This window comes from Vanellus vanellus (assembly GCF_965231255.1).
Source record: "Vanellus vanellus genome assembly, chromosome: 1".
In the NCBI taxonomy this organism is placed as follows: Eukaryota; Metazoa; Chordata; class Aves; order Charadriiformes; family Charadriidae; genus Vanellus; species Vanellus vanellus.
This window is the reverse complement of record NC_138905.1, coordinates 213,307,946-213,331,691: the sequence shown is the minus strand read 5'-3', so window position 1 is coordinate 213,331,691 and position 23,746 is coordinate 213,307,946. Positions and strand designations below refer to the sequence as shown.

At 40.1% G+C, this 23,746-nt stretch overlaps 1 protein-coding gene across 3 annotated transcripts in view; it reads right to left on the bottom strand.

The window, feature by feature from the left end:
• The window catches only part of GRM5 (glutamate metabotropic receptor 5), a gene marked incomplete at both ends in the record, with an annotated part of 275,944 nt that overhangs the window by 145,652 nt on the left and 106,546 nt on the right, over positions 1-23,746 (bottom strand). For all 3 annotated transcript variants that reach the window (XM_082490598.1, XM_082490596.1, XM_082490597.1), the window contains one exon: positions 5,853-6,102. In XM_082490598.1, coding sequence (XP_082346724.1) covers positions 5,853-6,102 — 250 coding nt within the window. The remainder of the gene's footprint in view (positions 1-5,852; positions 6,103-23,746) is intronic.

Sequence of the window (23,746 nt, the reverse complement as noted above, 5' to 3'; positions counted from 1 at the left end):
GAACTTCACTGCCAGTTGGAATTGTACAAACACCGAAAAAGGCATGTTAACCCACACCATACAGCATACTTTCAGGGGGGAAATTTTTACACCCTCTGCAGCGAGATCTTTCTTCGTCCAACAGGCACTTTTACAAGTCTCACGAAAGATGTCTTTTTAAATTATTGAAAAGAACTCATTTCCCTCAGATCATCTATCTTGCTTTAATTTTCCTTCAGCAACAGTTGCCTTTTTTTGGTCACTAAGTAGATTTTCTTCATATATTGCTGAGTTTCCTATCAGCCAAATCACTTTGGAGACTTCCTGGAACTAATGGTCCTCCACATTTTATTCTCCCTCCTTATCCTCATCTCTACGACTCACTTTCTACATAGCTTTTTTTGCTGCAACATCTGTGAGCCTCAGAATCAATAACAATTTCCTCCAATCCATCTCATCAGGGGGTAAGCAGGTATCTTTTATTAGGAGAGGTCATTTGTGAAAATTAGAGAATGTGTGAGGTGTTCTGAGGAGAATGGGCACTGCTTCACTGAGCCTTCTGCCCTCTTGCAGAGCCTCCCTTGAGTTGCTTGTGATCATCACACTGCTAGAACTGGTGTCCTCCCCTTATCCACCTTCAGCTGGACATGCTCTGCCAATGAAGGCAGAGGTTCAAGAGGGTTCCCCTTATCCTGAGGGACGGCCTTTTGCTTATCACAGAATGGAGTGAATTGTGAAAATGCGGGATGTGATTCTCAGTCTTTGTAAGGAAGTTTAAGGAAGTAGTCATCGAGTCCTGATGGCACTTCAAGGAAGCATGGAAAATCTGTGGAATGCCCCGTGGTTCTAGATTTCCCATCCCTTTGGTGCAGCTATTGTAATCAGTACACAATTTTTTTTATAACATTTCCGTAAACCCTGAACTGAAGAAGTATATAAGGGCGAAGTGCAGTTTAAATCAAACTGATAAATTTTTGGCCATGTTTCTACAGCTGGACATCTGAAAATCAGAATCAATACTACAGCCTAAGGATATGTTTCCACCTCTGTTGATTTTTTTACTGGTTGTGTTTATTTTTTTCATTTTGTACAAAAGGAAGTCCAGATAATCTTAATTAATTTCTCTTTACTCAAACAAGATAGTTAATACCCGAGTAAGTCTAACACACTATACACATACTGGAACACGAAGCGTATGGAAGTTCCAGTAATTCCTTACAGATCAATATTTCCTCTGGAATGCCGTTTGGAAGCTGGAGGTGTTGACCAAGCCATTTTACCTCTATATGTCTCTATTTTTCCTTCTCCTCCCCCTTCTCCTCTCCTTAAGGCAGCAAAAACCCTACTACATTGCATATAGAATCACAAATCCTTTGCAAAATTTCAGTCTCTTGCTCTGTAGGTTTGTACAATAGCTACTTTTATACTACTATTAAATTTATTATTTATTATTAAATAAAACAAACCAGGGACAATTCTCTCATCTGGAGGTAAAAGGCATGCAAAACCTGCATCCGTATATCTTAACACTCTTCTACCCCGACAACAGAGTATCTTTGTCTGAACTGCTTCTTAGTAACTACCACTGACAGTGCTGTCACCAACACCATGTCCGAATCCCATCTCAAAAGTGTTAGCTGCTACAGGATAAAATAATACCAGCGAGCAAAAAAAGTATAAAATTATCCAGTACTGCAGTACTGTTCTCTGACCTCATTTTATTTAGGACAGTTGTAGTCAATATGCATAATTTCAGTTGTGGCTAATAGTTTCTATTCTATTTAGGAAAATTCATGTGAACTGGCACTGTAACATTTAGTCATTCCAAGAGATGTTTTGGAACCCTTGTAGATGAAAGGTATCAGATAAAATTATCACCGGAGAGAGTTATCACAGACGTTTTGTCCAAATAAGCAGAAACTAGTAATCAAAAGGAGGAGGATGAAGGTGCACGTCCAACATGAAACAAAATTTCAGCTATTGGGGATGACTATGACATAAAATGAGGAACAGCTGAAAATCACCTACAACCAAATTGGTTTTATCTACACAATTAATACTCCATATTTCTTTCTGAAATATGATCCAAAGTTATTCTGCCATGCAAATGTATTCTTTATTCTCTAATGAATTTTAGATGTAAGGATATCTCCTGGCATATGACCTGTGGATGACAGAAGCAAAAAAGATAAACAGATGAAGTCCGGTGTCCTTAATCTCTATTAAATTGGATAAAGGTTAGGTTAAAATAACATTTTTTTCACACTTTAATGTCAACATACCTTTTTATTTGAGGTTAAGTCCAATTCCTCAAGGTGCATGAGGTAAATATTTACTGAGCATTTAAAATGTTTCCATGAATCAAAAAGCTCTGGAATGCTACAATCACTAATGACTTGCCATCTTTCATCACTGTCACGGGCAGACAATGCAATTTCAGGAACCGTATAGTACATCAAGAGTGGAGAGTTTATTGAAGGATATCTTTTCTCCTCCCCTTGGGGCTCTACAGGGTGATTTATTTGATATGTACTCTCCTTGGCCACTCCATTTTCTGTTTATCTGAGCATAAAACAGGTGCTATGAGAAATCTAAGCCCTTCAAAAATCTTAGTATTTCCTTAAGGCTTTAGATTGGAAAAATTAGAGGTAAATCCCAATCAGAAATGGAACACAAAAAAAAAAAGGTGAGAGGAAGTGGAAATGTTGATTTCTTGTGGTTTCACATAGAGCTACTGTGTAGCTTTGGGGCTTTATTTCTTTCTGTGCATTTGGCAATAAAATAAAATAATTCTCCACTTCTCAGAACAAGGGGGAAGCAAAATGCATTTATGGGGTAACAAATAACTAACTATTCATTAGTAGATGAAGTTTTCCATCTGAGCTCATTGCATTTCAGTGACAGGCACTCTCCCTACGCTTGTGTCCTTGTATAAACTTCTCATTTGAATGGGCAGCCCAGAGCAATTCCAGGATCGGAGCATGAATGAAAGTATAAATCTTATCCTAGGCCGTTTTCCTGTGTAGCTTCACTAGAGAAATTAATCGCGTGAGCCTTCTTTTATTTCAGGTGTAGCCCTTTCCCCTTTAAGCACTCTGAACCATCTGTTCTTTAAAAAATCTTGATAAATGCCTTTTTCCCCTCATAAACGATGCACAAAAATGTTTACAACATAATCTCTTTGTAAGATCTGGGTTTGTCCTGGTGTCGCATCCATCCCAGGTCAGTGCCTTAGGCTGTTCCCCACAACCAACCAATCAGCCTAGATCTGGTCCAACAATTAAATATTCATAACCAACCAGAGCCAGACAGCGGAAATCAAGAGAGCACACAGCACATCAAGGTTCTGGAAAATGGAGCTTTAAATCCCTGCAGGAATTCAGGACGTCAATGGACAATGGCATTATTGTCTTGCATTCCATTTACAACAAGAGGGCTTCCTACAAGTTCCCTGCTTTTTCTTTTGCTTTTCTCTTTCCCCTCTGCTGAGAAGCCTAGAGATTATCCCACCGAAGAAGGACAACATTTTTGTTAAAATTAACATTTTTGTGAAACATAAATAACGGCTCTACAACATCCCAGACTCTGCACATGAGTCTTGCTGCACTGCAGGGACATAAAACAGCCTGTTTTCCTAACTAAGGGTGACTCAAAACAAAATAAAAGTCCTCAGTTGGCAAAACTGGTTGTTTCATTTCTGGTTTATAGCTGGATTTAATCCCAAATCTGAACCAAAACTATTGAAAGGAGATGAGAGATTCCTAGATCCTTGGGATCTCTCAAGTGCAGAGCTATATGTAGAGAGAAGACAACACCCCACCTATCTTCAGCTGTCTAATGTAGCTGTAGGAATGCTCTGGTTGGGTGAGGACAAGTGCAATGGTTTACATCTGTCCCCAGAAGCTACTGGCTGGGGACAGGTTACCCTATGTCTCAGCAGCCACTTCTCAGCCATTACCTTGGAATCTCTGTTAATAATTAGAAAGGATAAAAGAAAAAAATCCCTAGACTTCTCTTTTTCTTTCTTTGTAAAAACTTCCAGTTCATACTACATTTTTCACAAATAAATTGTATAGTGCTACCACAGGTATGGACACACATAAATTGGTCTGGTAGAATTAAGGATTTTTGTTTTAACTTCAAACAGTTTACAGTTTAGTCTTCTGAGAGAAGCTATCACTTTCAATTTACTGAATGAAAGTCCTATACTGAATAACAACTTTCTTATAATTACTCATGATGGCTCCCACTGCAGCTGTAAACAGGTATTTTTCACTAGAAAAACAAAGCCAGTTCTCTCTAGACCTTACTTTTTTTAAGAGCTAATCTGTACTGCTCTGTTCTTATTCACAGTCACCGGTTCTTGAAGTCCTTATTCATAAAAGTATCTCACAGGGCTAAATTTAGCACTGTTGTACATAAACAAATCCCATACAAAATTAAATATGTTTTGGAGTCTGGAGGAGTTAAGCGCCAACATATTTTTTGAAAACAATGCTTACGTGCTTCTAAATTTGGGTGTTGCTGCAGAGAATTGTCAGCTTCTTATGTTTAGCATAAAAGAAGACAGCAAAGGTCAGGTGGCACCTAAGAAGGTCCTATTTTTCTCCATTAACTACAGAGGGAAGCATGGTGACAAGTCCACATGGAAGTATCTAAACTGTAGACATCTAAATATGTTTAGGTGAACCTCACCCTGAGGGCTGTGGTCCAGACAAGGATCAAGATAACCCATGGAAAAGCTTACAGATAAAAGGTACTTGAAAGGAAGGGCAGACACAGTTGTCATAAAACAGAGAAATAATTAAGAAATTCACATCTGAAATTGCCAAAATGCAGGCTGACGGCAAAGACTAAGGGCAGAGGCAGGAGTCCCTGTCGTTGCCTGTTTGCTTTCCCCTTTCCCCAAGGGGGAAAGGCAGCTGTGTGCTACAGGGCAGACTTGGAATAGCGGCTGGTGTCCTACCAGCGGGATGGTCTTAGCATCCCAGCTTCCAAGGCAGCTGGGCAGAGCTGCAGTCCTTACATGTTCCCTTGAGGGTTTCACCAGGACACCTGTTTTCACTGACATCATTTTATTTGTGTTCCTGTGGGAACATTGTCGGGACAGTATTAGGTCAACCTTCTAGTAATGCACTGGAAAGGCAGCAGGACGCTTTAGCTGACTTCTGGGATGCTCTATTTTGTGGTCATTACACCATTTTTCTCATCTCATTTAGGGCCCACTTGTTGAACATGTGGCAAACACAAAGGTCCCATTAGGTTTCCATCAATAGCTTCTACTTTGCTTACTGGCCCAGGGTCTTTTCCTGCTTGGTGAACATCTGAGTGAGTTTTCCCTTCTCCCTTTGGTGGTTAGGAAAAGAACCACTGATATCATTGAGCTCCGCATAAGAGAAAGGATTACCTGTCTATTGCCTTTAGGACAGTAGGCACATGTCAGCACATGGGCTCAGGAAGAAAACATGATGGTTAACAAACTTTGTCTCACGAAGATCTATCTCACATCCCAGAGGCCACACCATCAACTCTTAAAACAGTGTTACTGGAATGAGGCCTAGCTTCAGGCCGTACAGTCTGAATTTTAAACTGCAGTGAACAAAATGGATGACACAAACCAAAAGTTTGTGTTTCAGCCTTCGCTTACGTGATGCTATTGAGACTGGCCAAGCAGACCTGTGTTTGCCTGGCATGTCATGAGAATGATGCATGTCTTTGTAGAGTATGTGCCACTACGACATGGCTGACGTTACTTTCCATCCTTTAGACAAGCACATATATAGGAGAGACCATGCGTATGTGTTTTACGTATGCTTGACTTTTTTTGCCCTACTCAGAAATGAGGCTGGCTGTAATTGCATGGTATTACTCACCTGCCCAGCAGCAAAAATTCTCCAGCGAGTCCCAGGCGCCTCATAGCCATTAAGAGCCCTCTCACAGTCATGCCTTCACAGAAGCAGGCAACCACTCTTGCCTTGGGCAGGTGGCTCCGAAGCTTTCGCAGGAGCTTGTCAAAACTCTGTTCACCAGCATTGCTATAGATCTTGTAGGAGTGTGCAATGCAGATGCCTTCCTTGGCCGCCATATCTTTGAAAGCTTCCATTCCACTTTCACCATAGTTTCCTAAATACAAACAGAAACACATGTGCGTATATTAAAATTTGCAGAAGCTTTTCTTGCTTTGGAAACAGCAAATATTTTAAAGAGTATGCAACATACCTGCACAGAGATCAGTGTACCAATCTTAACAAAATAACAGTAACGTTTTAATTAATCCATTTTTCAAGATCAACAATTTTTCCTAGCAACGTCACTTCTGTTTAGGAGCCTGCATCTCTACTGAAACCAAACGTTGTTAGGTACCTCAATACCTGTGAGGATACGGTCCACAATGTGTACAACAATGTATGTATAAATTGCAATCTCTTCTGATTCTCTTAAGTTGACTGAATGTGGTCAAGTGCTCTGGGCTTAAACTAAAAAAAAAATGTATATGTTCAGAATGAATGGGTGTAATATTTTAAACAGCAGCGAAACAAAACAATGACTCGTAACAACATCACTTTGTTCATAATGCAATCTGAAAAGCAACAATTTTTTAATTACGCTGAAAGGGAAAACTTATTCTCTTGAAGAAAAAACTTCTGGAGAATGAGTGGCTAAACTGAGGATTAGCATTACAGGGATCACAAGATCACTGATGAACTAAATGTACTTGTGTTGGTTTTTTTTTGTCTACCAACCCAACAGGAAAAGCTTCGTATTTTCTTTCAATCTATTCTGCCCCAAGGGGATAAACTAGTAATAAATATTAACAGATAGATACATTTATTGTTCTTTATTCTGTCTCACCATAGAAAATCTCTGCCAGGCCTACATAGAAGTCACAGTGCTTAAACAGCGGGTGTACTTATACCACTGACAATCATCCTGACCAGGATTGTCTCTCTGGTTCCCTGTGCTCCTCCATCTGGTTGTCTAAATCTGTTTCATGTCTCATTTAAATAAGAAGGCCTTTGAGGCAGGAAACCTTTCTCCAAAATATTGCCTTAATCCCTCAGAAATATTCCACAGAAACACAGTCAGTAAATTAATAAGACTGAGAATGTTAAAGTAATGTTGTCACAAGGAATTGCTGATTCTTCACTTATTTCTGTGAGTTTGCAAATGGAAGAATCTATAAGAAAAATGCTTTCTTTTACCAGCAAGGTTACGCGTATATAAGAGCACTGACGGTGAAAACACATGTGAAACAGTGAGAATCAGACAGTTGGATTTGGGCTGTCATCTGGTCTTGTGGCCTTGGACATTGGAGCCAGGAAGCATTCAGCTTGCCCACCCAGGGAATCTCCCTGTGGCTCTGGTGCTGGAGTTTAGAGTCTGTATTAGGCTCAGGACTGTACGTGAACATGAAAAGCACTGTCTGCAGTTTGAAGATCTGAACAGCCAAGAGAGACAAAGAACAGAAGAGAAGAAATACCGTTACCTTCGCTTCACATCAGGAATGAACGACTGAGACCTTGAAATTTCCAAATGGTACCCAACCAGAATGGCAACCTGAATGCAGATCTCCTCAGCTAATATCAGTTTCATTTTCCTCCCTGCCAGCATTAGGCCTGATGGAAAATCCATTACTATGCAAATCGTACCTGGACAAAATGTCATAGGATTTGTAAATTTTTGCAGTGCTTCCTGGGAGTTGTAAATCAGGTGCCCAGTGCTTTCCCGTGTGTCACGCTCTTAGGGCAAACTGTGTTTCCAGTGATACATGAGCATCAAGTGATTCCCGTGAGATGCTGAAGCAGTTCAGCTAGAGGTCGAACACGTGGTGCCTCATGAAAGATGTATTATAGCCTCGGAAGTCAGTCAGAAGGAAAAATGGGGGTCACTCACATTTAATTCCCACCAGGCCCTGAGGCCACCTAAAATAAAACTAAGCTGTTTGACAGGAAATATACTACTTAGTTTAAAATTATTCTCATTTAGGTCAATCTGGATCAACACTAAATGTTCTGTTTCACTTTTCCTAACAGAAAATAAAAAGGAAAGGAAGACTGTATCAAACTTTGCCACAGCAGATGAACGTTTGAGGAAACTGTGTTCCATAGGGTATCTCAAAGAGATTGAAATTCTGAAGGCTTCATTTTCTGTCAAAAAACTGTCAATGGAAAATTCCCAGACAGCTCTAATTGACTTACAGAACTGGATCTCTTCGATGTACTGCACTCTTTGTTTGTAAGTGCTATAAGTGTACAAACTGTTACCCTGAGGCTTGCTATAAAGCTTAGAATAGGCTTAATTACAGTACTGAAAAATAGTAGGTCTTGCAATGAACATGAAGCGCATTAACTCTCTTCCAGTCAAATAAAGGCTGCTCTGGCACAAATGCCATGGTCTCACCTTGTATCAAGGCAGGGAGATTTTGCAAAACCACACAGAAAGCAATGCGTCATCCAAAATGAGAGGAAACATGTTAAACTACCAAGGCCACTTAGCAAAGTGTTACATTCTTAACATTTGAGAGAAAAACATCCTGGCAGTCCAAATCTGAGAATGACTGAGTTCTCCAACTGGGAAAAGTATAGCTGTATGGCACAAGCTCAAGGGAGATTTGACGAAAACAGAAAGCAGCTTTGCTTCAAGACACTCATACAAATACATCAGTGGAGCTCTTGTCATGATCATTGCTGATTAAACTCTACTTAATTAATTATTCATAGTGAATTCCCCTGTTGTGCAAGAGGTTTGATGAGGTATGTATATTTAATTTGAGCTCTACTGTGGGGATAATGAACACTCCTTGATGGAAAAATAAATTCTTTTCTGGTAAACTCCTTTGCACCAGATATTAGGATGAATTTCCTCTGAGCCATCTTTCTTTCTGTGGAAAAACTGTACGTGCATGAAGCACATGTAGCAGTGAGGGAATGGGAGTGGAAAACTGGGTAAATCACATTACGTCATTTCCTTGAGATTGAGATGTAAGTTTCACAGTGGAAGAGGGTCTCCGTGCTTTCCATATGGAACTGGGCTTCTTGCGGAGATTTGATTCTTGAACTGTGGCATTTCCATAGTAGTACTAATACAACTGCCACAGAAAGAGCAAGTTTACACCAACAGGTCAGTTCCCACTCTTCGGTCAGGTCTATGACAGAAGGAGAAGGATACAGGGACTTCTGGGCTTGCACACATGGATGGACAAGGTGAGGACTTATGCAGCAGCCTGACACTGAGAAGGAGTTTGTAGTTCCACTTCCAAGTGAAAATAAATTCGTAACTCCAATGCTGGAACCAAAGCAATGTCTTCTGTGAGTTTCCTGCGATGGAAGCTGCCTATGTCCTGGCAATCAATCCATGTAGCTATTTTGTTCCCATTTCTAAATTTAAAGAAAGATACTAAGAGAAATTTAAACAGAAAGGAGGGATTGATTTACTTTTGCTTGGCTAATTCCAGTTCAGCAGAAAAGACTCATCAAACAACACAAGCTGGAGCTGAAGTATAGAATAGTATGGTCAATTTATGTTCAGCTCCTCCTCCCCTACCAAACTCCACGTCCATTTCAGTGTTTGGAAACCAGCACCTCTCTATTGTGACTGGTTCTGGTGGAGGAGGTATCACAGTTTTTTACTGGGTGTTCATCTCCTCTTGAAAGCTTGTCTGTCAGCGGCATAATCAGAGCTCCTAGCTGTTGATGGCTTTGGTAAATATGTCCTATACTCATGGCAACAACTGGCAGCTGAGTTCATTTAAAATGCCAGCCTGAATCCTGCATGTTGCCTACCTGAATGTCTGGCCCTAAGCCCAGTTCAAAAGCTACTCCCATATGTCTCTGCATGTTTTTAAAAAAAAATCAATTACGTCATCATGCCAAAGACTTATCCTCGCTTCAGAGTTGGAATTTTGTTCAAAACTCAAGCATATGCATCCCCACCTACAGTCTAACTATAACAATCTGTTAGTTCCACTTTCAATGAATCAGTACTAGAAACTATTAAGAAGCTTAAAAAGAACAGATTGTGCTTTTTTCCAGATGAAGCTTAATATAGTACAGTACATAGTAATACTTCAATCTGATAGAAAAGGGTCAGGCAAACTGCAGGCTGCTCTTGCTGCTCCTCCTGCCCAGCAATTCAGCCAATTAAACGATCTGAACATAAAACATTAAGATCCTATCTACATTACACAGCAAAACAGCAAGGTTTTTAACCTTAAAATAATAAACAAAATACACTGACATTTGTTTGATCACACTGAAGGTTATCAATATGAGATAAAAAGTCCCTACAGCTAAATAGAATAATGACCTATTTTTTCTCCTGTCAAACATTTCATAAAATCATAAAATCATAGAATCATAGAATCATAAAATCATAAAATCATAGAATCATAGAATCATAGAATGGTTTGGGTTGGAAGGGACCTTAAAGATCATCGAGTTCCAACCCCCCTGCCATGGGCAGGGACACCTCCCACCAGCCCAGGTTGCTCAAAGCCCCATCCAGCCTGGCCTTGAATGCCTCCAGGGATGGGGCAGCCACAGCTTCTCTGGGCAACCTGCGCCAGTGCCTCACCACCCTCAGAGTGAAAAATTTCTTCCTAACATCTAATCTAAATCTGCCGTCTTCCAGTTTGAAGCCATTCCCTCTCATCCTATTACTTTTTGAATACACAAACTTTTTTATCATTAGCTGCACATGCAAATTTTTATCAGATAATTGTTTCGTTTATAAGAGAGTTTCCGTGAACATAGATGAGAATCAGCCTTTAGGAGAGATTTAAGATGTAAAATTGCTTCAGGCAGGACACTGAAAATTCACAACATAAAAGAAGAGGAGGCTCAAGTGAAATTGAAGAAATGCATTATGTCGTCCATTTAGCTGGTAATAATTCTGCCTATCACAAAGCGTATTTATTTAAGCAGAAATGCTACTATCATTTTTATAGACAAGGAAGACCAAAACACAGCATAATATTCTGTGCTGTATCTGAGCTGCAGAAAAGAAGTCCAGTCAGGTTAGAATTCTCAGTAGATATTTTGCAAGCAATATAGGGAATACAGAGCTTCATTTTTCACTAGCTTTCATTGGCATCAATAGGATGAACTTTGCCAGAAATACCTAAAAAATCTAAGTAGGTCTAATTTTGAAAGCGCATGTGGGAGTAATGGAAGATATTTATGAAAGGCAACGTGTTGGTTGATTACGAGGATGATCTTCCTGAAAGTCAAGAATATGGGAGTGTAGAATAGTTTCCCAAATGGAAATGTTAGAAGTCTCTTTGACTGTTAGAATTCAAACTAATTATGGCAAACCACCAATAGTACCTACTGCTACTGGTACCTACCAGTTATTGTCCACATTTAACTGCTGTGACTGTAGGAACCTTTGAAAGTTTCATCACTACTAAGAATAGGGGCATAATACTAAATCTCTTGAACAACTACAGCAACCGCATGCCACATATAATGTGATTAAAATCACAGCCTTTCTGGTACAGTTATGTCTGCAAATAGAGCAGTACAACACAGTGTTATTTCACTCTCAAGGGTACAAACCAAATGAAATCAAATCACACGTGCCTGAGATTCTGGAGTTATTTGCTAAAAAAAAGAAAAAATAATTATAACCCATTTTCATTTGATCAAAATATTTTATTTAAATGTTTTTTTAAATGAGATTTCAGTTTCTATATTAAGTATATATGTATAAACCAATAAAAAATAAAATAAAAAGGTCATTTTGAAAGAAGCCCATTAAAAATACCTTAATTGAGAATAGTTCCTCAAAATATATTCCACTTAAATATCTCTAACAAGATCTTTCCCTCAATAATCACTCAGAGACTGGGCTGTTCCATGTCAATTATCTTGAGCGCTAGATAGCAACTGCAAGGCCGTTGAGTTCTTTCCTCATACGATATTCAATCTGAAAGTCTGAATTTCATGGAAATAAATATATATATATATATATGTATGAACACGCACATGTGTAAGAATACTACTTTTCTTTATAAACTAATTTCTAACATTCAGGGTACAAGAAGCCAAATGCTGCTCCGGTGAAAGGACACCAACCCACAACACGTCCACTAGGCTTTCCTCAGCATGGCACCACGTTGTATCTCCAGCACCATGCCTCATTTGGAGCGGCACATTGAAACAGCTGTCTCGCAGTTTCTTCATCAGGTCGCTGCAGAACCGTGGCACAGAGCAGTGTGCAGCCAAGATGGAAAACCTCTTGATGAAAATACGGTCTGTTATATGCAATTAGTTCTCACACAAGAGTTGTTTTGCTGTGAGGTTATGCTCTTTGGCAGGAGTTGTCAAGAAGGTTTATCTGTTGCTCCTCATGCAGAAACAAGAGATCATGTCAAGGGATGGTTTGTCCAAAGAAACGACTACTCAAGCAAAGCAGCCAGGCAATGCTGGCAGGGCTTGGAGAGGTATCAGAGAACTAGAAAACAGCAAAGGAGCAGCACAGAGAGAAAATTCCCTCAGTGATTAATTTAAGAAAAATACCTACTCCATCCTTAAAATTGCTGTACCTGCCTTCCTTTAGCACAGCCAATCTCAAAGTGATTCAGAGTGCATGATCTAACAGCTGAGGCTTACAAGGGACATAAAACACTGATGACTGCAGTTAGGACTCTGTCCTTAGCTGTCTATGTGATCGGGGAGCCCTCATATATCCATTTCCTTGGATGTTTATCTTTTCTATTCAAACGGAAAGCTCTTCAACAAGCACTTATCAATTGCTAAGTGTTCATAAAACTCAGGCCCAAAAGGATTGCCTATATCACTGGTGGCTTGACAGATGAAGATAGTACAAGATGTGTCAATAGAAAAAAGCATTAGTTACCATAGCATCATACTGGCTACAAATTTAGTTTCTTTTTCTGTGAACTTACTTTCTTTTTCTGTGAACAGTTTTGAGATTTTCAGTTTTGTACATTTGAGGAAAAGAAATGTCTTAATAATCTCAAAAATATTAGCCAACCAGAAAAAAACACTTCTAATCCTCTTAAAATTCAATTCAGTCTGATTGAAATATTTTTTTTTAAAAGAACTTGTAACATTTAATTTAGATATTCACCACTTTATAATTTCATATAAGCCTCATACCACCTTCTATAGTGTAAAATGAAACCAAAATCTGAATCAGGAAACTAGTTTATTTTGTATTTAAAACTAACTGAAATATTTTGACATTTAAAAATAAATTCAAAGTTTCATTAAGGAATTAATTAAGTTCTTTTCTCTGAGGTTTTTAAGTTTCAACTACTAGATATTTTCTGACTGGAAGTTTTCATTCAAAGGTTTTTAGACCAAATCCATTCATTGGATCTCTGTTTAAATAAATAAAGAGCCTACCCCCTTGTAACATGACCACCTCCACGAGGAAGAAAAGACGGGTTATAGTTGTAGGTGACTCCTTTCTCAGGGGAACAGAGGGTCCAATATGCCGGATGGACCCTCCTCTTAGGGAAGTCTGCTGCCTCCCTGGGGCCTGGGTTAAGGACATCACTAGGAAACTTCCTACCTTGGTACAGCCCTCGGACTATTATCCATTACTGCGCTTCCACGTGGGTGGAGACAAAGCTGCAACACATGGTCCAAGGGCAATCAAAAGAGACTTCAGGGCCTTGGTATGGTTTGTAAGCTAATATGAAGCACTGGTTATCTTTTCCTCTCTCTTTTCATTTGCGGGCAGTGACATTGGAAGAAATGGACGGGCTCAGTTGATTAATACATGGCTCCATGGCTGGTGTCATTGCCGGAATTTTGCGTTTTTCTATAATGGGATGGCCTACATGGCACCAGGCTTGCTGGCATCAGGCGGGATTTGCCTTTTTCAAAGGGGGAAGAGGGTCTTGTCTCAGAAGTTAATAGGTCTCATTGACAGAGCTTTAAACTAGCCTTGAAGGGGGAGTGGGATAATATCAAGCTTGCCCGTGAGAAGCTGTGGGATGACATGCCAAGGTTACAGAGACAAGCTGCTAGCAAGTGCCCCCAGGCTGTTGCTCTGAGACGTGCTGGCTGCACTGCAGCACACTTGAAGTCTCACTGAGATGAGCCAGGGGCTCCTGAGGTGATAGGTACCAAGAGTAATACACCAGTGAAATACCTCAAAGAAATTAAGGTGTGTTCCTCTAAGAAGGTGACACGGATGACAGCCCAGCCTCTACACCAATGCACGCAGCATGGGCATCAAATAGGAGGAGATGTAAGCCACCGTGCTGCTAGAAAGCTACAACCTAGTTGCCATTACTGGAATTTAATGGGATGAATCCTATGACTGGAGTGCAGCTGTTGATGGCTACAGGCTGTCCAGAAGGGAGAGGCGAAGAAGAAGGGGCGGAGACATTGACCTCTACATCAAGAAATGGGTAGAGTCTGAAGAGCTGTCTCTGAAGAATAGCCACGAGCAGTTTGAAAGCTTATGGGTAAGAATTAGAGACCAAGGCAACAAAGGGAGCCTTGTGATTGCCGTCTTCTACAGGCAAGCCAATCAAGGTGAGCCTATTGACAAAGCCCTCTTACTGCAGCTACAGGAGGCGTTGTGCTTGCAGGCTCTCATCCTGCTGGGGGACTTCAAGCATCCCGACATCTGCTAGAAAAGCAGCACAGTGAGCTATAGGTAATCCAGGAGGCTCCTGGAGCGCATCAAAGAAAACTTCTTAAGCCAGGTAATAGACAGCCCTACCAGAGGGGAGGCAATACTGGACCTAATGGTCACCGATGAAAGTGAGCTAATTGGTCACGTCAAGATTGGAGGCAGCCTGGGCTGCAGTGATCATGCACTGGTGGAGGGATATGGGTCAGGCAAAGAGCAAAGGCAGGACCCTGAATTTTAGGAAAGCAAAATTCCAGCTCTTTAAGGAGTGAGTCAATAAGACCCTCTGGGAAACTGCCCTCAGGGACAAGGGGGCAGAACAGAGCTGGCAGATCTTTAAGGATGCTTTCCACAGAGTGCAAGAGCTCTTAATCCCCAGGTGCAAGAAATCAGGAAAGGAGGGCAAGAGACTGGCATGGCTGAGTCAAGACCTGCTGGTCAAAGTAAAGGGCAAAAAAGACATGCACAGGCAGTGGAACAGGGACAGGTGCCCTGGGAAGAGTATAGGGACACTGCCTGGTTGTGCAGGGACAGAGTCAGGAAGGTCAAGGCATGGCAGGAGATGAACTTGGCAAAGGACACAAAGAATGATAAGAAGGGCTTCTACAGGTATGTCAGACAGAAAAGGAAGGTCAAAGAAAGCGTATCCCCCCCGATGACCAACACTGCAAACTGGTAAGAATAGATGAGGAGAAGGCTGAGGTACTCAACAATTTTTTGCCTCCATCTTCACTGGTAACCTCTCTCCCCACACCTCTTGAGTCGATGGACCACAAGGCAGGGACTGGAGGAGAAAAGTCCCTCCCACTGTAAGAGAAGATCATCTTTGTGACCACCTGAGGAAGCTGAACATAGAGAAATCTATGAGACGTGACGAGATGCATCCCAGAGTCCTGAGAGAACTGGTTGATGTAGTTGCCGAGCCACTCTCCGTGACTTTTGAAAAGTCATGGCAGGCAGGTGAAGACCCTGGTGACTGGGAAAAGGGAAACATTGCACTCATTTTAAAAAGGGTAGAAAGGAGGACCCTGAGAACTACTGACCTGTCAGCCACACCTCTGTGGCTGGGAAGATCATGGAACAGATCCTCCTTGAAGCTATGCACAGGCACATGGAGGACAGGGAAGTGATTTGAGACAAGCAGCACAGCTTCACCAGAGGCAAATTTCTGCCTGACCAACTCAGTGGCCTTCTCTGATGGAGTGACTATATCAGTGGACAGGGGTAGAGTTATGGATGTTGTCTATCTGGACTTCTGTAAGGCCTTTGACACAATCCCCCACAACATCCTTCTATCCAAATTGCAGGGTAATGGATTTGATGGGTGGACTTTTTGGTGGATGGTTGGATTGGTTGGATTGGTTGGATGGTCACATCCAGAAAGTAGTGGTCAAAGGTTCAATGTCCAGATGGAAATCAGTGACAAGTGGCTTCCCTCAGGGACCAGTACTGTTCAATATCTTCATCAAGGACATAGACAGTGGGACTGAGTGCACCCTCAGTAAGTTTGCAGACCACACCAAGCTATGTGGTGTGGTTGATGCACCTGAGGGACAGGATGCCACTCAGACAGACCTGAACAAGCTCGACAAGTGGACCCATGAGAAACTCCTGAGGTTCAACAAGGCCAAATGCAAGGTCCTGCGTCTGGGTTGGGGCAACCTCCAGTACCAGTACAGGTTGAGGGATGAAAAGATTGAGAGCAGGCCTGCTGAGAAGGACTTGGGGCTACTGGTGGATGAAAAGCTGGACATGAGCCAGCAATGTGCACGTGCAGCCCAGAAAGCCAACCATATCCTGGGCTGCATCAAAAGAAGCGTGGCCATCAGATCAAGGGAGGTGATACAAGTATCACCTCCCTTGGCATACAAGTATCTAAAGGGTGGGTTGAAGAAGGATGGAGCCAGGCTCTTTTCATTGGTTCCAAGTGACAGGACGAGGGGCAATGGGCACAAGTTAGAACACAGGAAGTTCCGTTCAAATACACGGAAACAGTTCTTTACGGTGAGGGTGACGGAGCACTGGAACAGGCTGCCCAGGGAGGTTGTGGAGTCCCCTTCCCTGGAGATTTTCAAGACCCGCCTGGATGCAGTCCTGAGTAATGTGCTCTAGGCAATCCTGCTTTGGCAGGGGAGTTGGACTAGATGATCTCTAGAGGTCCCTTCCAACTCTGGTGATTCTGTGATTCTGTGATTCTGTGATTCTTCCCCTCTACTTAGCTCTCGTGAGACCCCACCTGAAGTACTGCCCCCAGCACAAGAAAGACACGGACCTGTTGGAGCGGGTCCAGAGGAGGGCCATGAAGATGATCAGAGGGCTGGAGTACCTATCCTATGAAGACAGGCTGAGAGAGTTGGTGTTGTTCAGCCTAGGGAAGAGAAAGCTCTTATTGTGGCCTTTTAGTACTTACAGGGGACCTACAGGAAAGACGGGGACAAACATTTTAGCAGGGCCTGTTGCAACATGACAAGGATTAATGGCCTTAAACTAAAAGAGGGAAGATTGAGACTTTTTTTGCAATGAGAGTGGTGACACACTGGAACAGGTTGCCCAGACATCTGGTACATGCCCCATCCCTAGAAACATTAAAGGTCAGGTTGGAAAGGGCTCTGAGCAGCCTGATCTAGTTGGAGATGTCCCTGCTCATTGCAGGGGGGTTGGACTAGTTGACCTTTAAAGGTCCTTTCCAACCCAAATCATTCTGTAATTCTAATGTTTAAATTATTTTAGTGAGGTAACATACAATGTATATAACACATAGCTGTACTTAATAAAATAAAATAAAATAAATAAATCTGTTCATTATCTCCTCATCTAAGAGACCTCAGAAGTATCACTCTGATACCAAAGTTTCTCTTCTCTTTTTCATCTTCTCTTGACTATTTTGAAGTAATAAATTCATTCCTCTTAAGAAAATTATGACCTAGTTTCACAGTTTAATGTACCTCACTTCTGTTTATTTTTAAATTATCACTTCATAACTTTAAAAGGAAGACTCATTTAAGCATTGCTGTTACGTGAGAACAGGGAAGAGTCTGGAAACAGCCTTTTCTGTACAACTCCTTTGATCCATCCTGCTAACTGGCACGTCTGCAGCTTTGTGGCCTTGTCCACTGAGCAACGTTTGAAGTCCTGCCTGATGCTAATGTCTGTTAAAGGGTTTTAAGCCTGACGGCTTTTGCAGAAACTTGCTGCCATCTCTGACTGCTCTCCTTGCTTTCAGACTGGAGAAATTAAAATTTTTCTGTACTTTCTGTTTGTGAAATAGCTCTTTCTGTTTACCGGACTCTAAGACATTTCCCTTAGACATTGCCTGCCTCATTTCACTTCAAAATCAAATCGTTAATGAAAGCACAGTTCCTAGTGGACTGCAGGGATACTCTATCTTTTCTTTCATTTTCATTTTGGGTTATGCTTTTCATTTTTTGTTTGGTTTTCAGATAGAAATGAGGACACATGAGACTGACAGTATTGGACTGGAGGCTGTTCCTTTCAGGAGACAAATGCTGTGTCAGAAAGGAGAGGGCTCTGCCGTGGGAACACTTCAATCTATGGTCCTATATCCTTCATTGTGGGCACAGTGGATTCCCAAGGAATGCAGCTCTCTGGGGTTTCTTCATTAGTATTTGGACCCAGTCCCAGTTCTGTCTTAGCATATTAATTATTCTATTTCTCAGAAGAGTTGGTCCCTTCTACCAGTGAACTACATCACACTTGCTGGAACATGCCCTCATGTAATATTAATTCTTAACTCTGCTATGGTCTGTAACTGTTTTTTTCTAAAATACACTTGATGCCCTATTCTGATGTTGCAGTAGATGAGCACTACGAGAAGTCACCCGGCAAACCCAAGCACGATTCAGGGATTAAAGAGACGCTGAAGGCCTTCAATTAATCTTTTGAGTATTCTGGTAAGTGCCTCTCTTTTTGCGCTCTCTCCTCATATGTGAAATGGAGGGAAAAACATTTTCCTGACAGTGGTGTTGCAAGAATAAATGTATTATTGATTGAGAGAAACTCAGATAGCTACAGTAATGAGGGCAACGTTTATGCTGAACAGATTGAATGAAACCTTATACTTTTGCCTCACAAAAAACTCACACTTGCTTAGTTGTAGCAATAGGCACACCGTGTTTATTACAGCAGTAATCACTCCATTTGTCTAACATCTGTTTTAATAATAACACCTAATATTTCCCACAGTAATTATAGATGATGGCAAGGCTACTCCGAAGAGACCATCTTAATTTCACTTTAACTGATTGCGCGCATTCACATTCAGCACATTCATTTGGGACAAGAATGGGTTTCGTGACTCTCCCCAATCTGAACCCTGAGAGCAGCGAGGTCTATCAGGAATCCATGAATATTTAGAGTAGTAACTGGAAGGCAGATCTATGACTGCATTTCCCAGGAGTGCTTGTCAAAAGATTTTGAAGGGGATAATATGAAGTTTCTTGGGACATATTAATAATTCTTAAAGTATAGGATGAAAAGGCCTATACTATGTGACTAACTACTTTCTTGGAGATAGTCTCATTTTAGGAAAATGTTGGATAATTGTTTCCTCTTGGCAGGTAACAAACATTGCTTCTTAGAATAATATTTTAAAATTGCATTTGAATTTAAGAGCGGTACAGGTGGTTTTTGAATTGACACTTCAGAGTTTATTACCAGGTAGAACACTACCATCCTCAGCTTTTGGATGCAGAAACTGAAGAAGGAAAGCAGCCCAGAAAGCCAACTATTTCAGCCCAGAAAGCCAACCATATCCTGGGTTGCATCAACAGAAGTGTGGCCAGCAGGTCAAGAGAGGCTTATTCTGCCCCTTTAATCTGTTCTGGTGAGATCTCACCTGGAGTACTGCACCCAGCCCTGGAGTCGCCAACATAAGAAGGACATGGACCTGTCGGAGCAGGTCCAGAGGAGGGCCACAAAGATGATCAAAGGGATGGAGCACCTCTGCTGTGAAGTCAGGCTGAGAAAGTTGGGATTGCTCAGCCTGGAGAAGAGAAGGCTCCGGGGAGACCGTATTTGCCCCTTCAAGCACCTAAAGGGGGCCTGCAGGAAAGATGGGGAGGGATTCTTCATCAGGGATTGTAGCAATAGGATGAGGGGTAATGATTTTAAATGGAGAGAGATTTAGATTTAATATGAGGAAGAAATTCTTGACTGCGAGGGTGGTTGAGATTTCATTGGACAATCTGTCCCAAGCCAAACTAATCTTTTCGTAAGTTTTGCTTCTCTGGTTTTTAATTTGTTCTTCTATGTTTTCTTTCAATTTAAGCCTATTATATCTTATCCTACCAAATATGAGAATAGCTTCTCAAATTGATGTTTTCAGAAGTCCTTAACAGTTTTGAAGACAACTACCATGTCTCCACTTAATTTTTTTTTCAAGACTAAACAAGTCCAGTATTAACCTAATTATCCTGTTTTCTACACTTCTTTTCATATTTCTGGTTTTCTTGTGGTTGACTTCCAATTAGTTCATGTTGTCCATCCAGGTTGATGTGCAGTTTTTGCGAACATATAGTACTTTTCCATCTTGTACCTTGCCTTAGCAGGATAGAAATGAAAGACTATTTCATATCTTTAAACTGTATTGCCTCTTTGTATACTTACAGTATGATATTCACCTTTTTTAACACTTGAATGAAACTGTTGAGTCAAGTTTAGCTTGTGATTTGTTTTAATCGTCTAGGTCTTGTTTTCTGCAGAACTGCTTCTCACTTGATCATTCCTCATCCAGTATTTTAGCATCAGATTATTCTATTCTAGGAGCAACTTCATCCAACATGGTACTGTTTACAGATTTAATAACCGTAATCTGTTTATCATAATTCAAATCACTGTTGGAAATATCAATTACAAATGGATTCAAGGCAGATCTCTAAGAAAGCCGTTGAGCTTATATCTCCTGTTGGAAAGCTGACAAATGCAAAATACAGTTTGAATAAAATTTTAAAGTCAGTTGTGCACCTAACACAGGGAAGCCTAAATTCATATGTTTTTAGTGAACTTATGAGAATGTTCATGTGCAATAATCAAAAATTTAATGATTTTAAGATATAGTCACTCATTCTTCACACACATTCTGAACTGGACACTAGGTTGGTTTGATATGAATTAGTTTTGAAGAACACACATTATCCTTTCTTTGTAATACCAGAAGGAAAACATCAATTTCTTGTGAACAATTGTTTATTTCTTGCAAAACTGAAATTAGGTTTGCTGAGCTTTTTCCTCACTTTCTTTTTCAATATAGGTAGTGATACTCAATTCAGTTCGTTGGAACCTTATACATATGCCAAATTTCTTCAGCAGAACCACTAAAGGCTTCAACATTGTTTCAGTCAATTTAGCATGGTAGATGAACCAGATTATTTCAGAATGTATCATTATTTAATCTCTAGAAATTCTTTACTTTCTGAATTCTTCTTTACTTATTCTAGCATGAGGTACAGCATGACAGGCAGAATTTAGGTACCTGAAAAAAACGCAATCCTTAAAAATTTAAGCAAATGCCACCTAGATTTGAAATTGCCAATATTTATGAAGTGTTCCTCACATTCAAGTCTCCAAGTACATACAAGAGGTCTCTGCACCAAAGAAGTCAAACATCCTCAATTATTATTTTTAATTTTTAATTTAATTTAATTTTAAATTATTTTTAATTCCTGAGGTCTTATTTATAGTTTTATTAAATATTTTCTTCTTTAGTATCTGATTGACTGATCCAATATCAGAGTAACAAAATATTCCTATAGCACACTCATCTGCCGAAAAGAAAATAGTACTGAACAAAACCCAAACTGTTCTGCCTTCAGGCAATGAAATGAATGGACAAATTAATCTATCCTGACATGGACTGAAACAGCCAGGCTGTTTCACATGGGCCATCAAATAACTATTAAGACATTCCTGTCCTCCACCCCATGAATACATATTACACCATTTTATTAGTAATATAACAGGAGCATTAGACTTGATGCCTCTTCATCCCCTTTTTGAATAATGTCTGCTTTTAACATGTTTAGGAGCCATGCCATAGGTTTTCACGAGCAAATGTATTTTCTCCAAGAAGGTTCTCCATAACCTGAATGCCAACGTTGGGAGCAGGGATGGAGCAAAGGGGACCTGATCCTACACTATAGTTGACATTACATTGCAATTTCAGCATTTGCAGGATCAGCATTGGTACTTGGCATGACAGATTAATGAGTGTTCAGAGCATTCAGGAAGATCAGTCTGTGCTCATTTAGCTGGATCTCCCTGTCAAGTGCCCTTTTAATCGGCATGATTTCAAGGATGCTATTGACAGTAAAGGAAATGTGGTTTGGGCACTGTTGCTGCTTTACGTACTGCCATTGTTTGCTTAGGTGTTGGAAGGAAAACCAGCAGCAAAATGCTTACAGACATCAACACTGCAGATAGGTTTTTTCCTAGGGGGGCAATTTAAAAATATGTGCAGTTATTCTAGTGTGCTGGGCTCTCCTGGAAGGACATGGAGTAGAAGCCTTTTGACCAAAGGGCAGATGGCAAAATGATCAGAGGGCCTGAAAATGCTTTTGACTGTGAGATGCTCAAGTGCAGAGATGATGGCCTCATCTGATGTGCTAAACACTGTCATCTATCATATTTAGCTTCTTCCGTAACGATCTGAAGAGGGAGTAAACAATGTTAACAAAACTTGCAAATGACATTGAACTGGACAACGTTGAGGATGCCAGCCAGGATACAGAAACATTGCAAAGGTTTTTAAAGGCATTGTTGACTTGGATAGAAATTTGGGAAAAGAAACAACATAATTTTGCAATGAGATATGATTAAGCAAATATGTAAGCCACATGTCTCTCTGTGTTTTGTTTTATTGTTTTTTAGTTGTTAACTTAGACTTTAGGGACCAAAAGCGATTTCTGTCACCCTAAGGTCTTTGCCGGAAAGTTCATTTTTCTGCATGTTTTTCCTAAGGAAAAAAAAAAAAAATCCAAACTAATTATTCGACCTTTATTCCCCAAACTGCCACTAATGTTGTCTCATTAGGACCCTCAGAAAAGATGTTGGAAATGCAATCTCATTTCCCTCTGACTGAGAAGTATGTGATCTGTATCTTTCACTGTGTGTTCCACTGTATGTACCATGTCAAAACATAATCTGGGATGGGTTCTTTTAATCTTTCCTGGTGGTACTTCCCCATTTTTTATTAAAATTATACTTTTACTTTGCTTCTGCCTATAATTGATCAGGAATGATGAATTTTGTGATCAAGTAATCTCCCCAGAATATTTTCTGAACTGATTGTACCTGCAAAACTTTCAACTTTACACTTGTAGGCTCTTGTAAACTACAGAATATGAGACAGCAGGATGTTCACTCATAGCATGCCAGAAGTTGTCATGGAAGTTGATATGTTAAGTACAGGAATAAAAATTCAGGGCATGAAATACCCTCTGTTTGCTAGAACAGTAATATATAAATGCAAATATTTTAAATAAACAAAACATTTTGAAAACAATTGTGGCAACTTCTAGACAGAAAAAAGAAAAATAAAATTTGCAAGCTTAAAATTAATATTAAATAAATAGTAAAACACATGGCAAAGGTCAGAATTAAGGACTAAGTGTCAGTTTAACATTTGTGAGCTGTCTAGCTTGATAAGATCACTGCAGGAGTAGTCATAAGTACTCCTAGATCTGGAATAATAATAATAATAATAATAATAATAATCATGTCATCACTGGTAATAGTACTTTAAGAAAATAGGAGAAGTAAAGGACACTACTTAAATCATTTGTAAACTGCATCTAAAGTGCCTAAATGAAAGAGTTTTTAGAAAAAAATGGCTATACCTTTTACGATATATTAACTTTTACATAATTTTTAATGGGAAAAGTTTATCTTATTGCCTCAGATATGTCAGTCGGTCTTATATGTGTTCATTTCCTTTAGACCACAATAATTGAATATATATTTTATTGTGCACTATAATATATGAAGCATATTGCAGGTAAATTTATTTTGCGTTGTAAAGTACAAATTGTATTTCCATACAGCCGAAATCAGAAATGCTATAATAAAGTACAAATTAACCAAAACAATAAAAAAAATCCAATAAAACCTAAACATTCCTGTAACACTGAAGGAAAATATT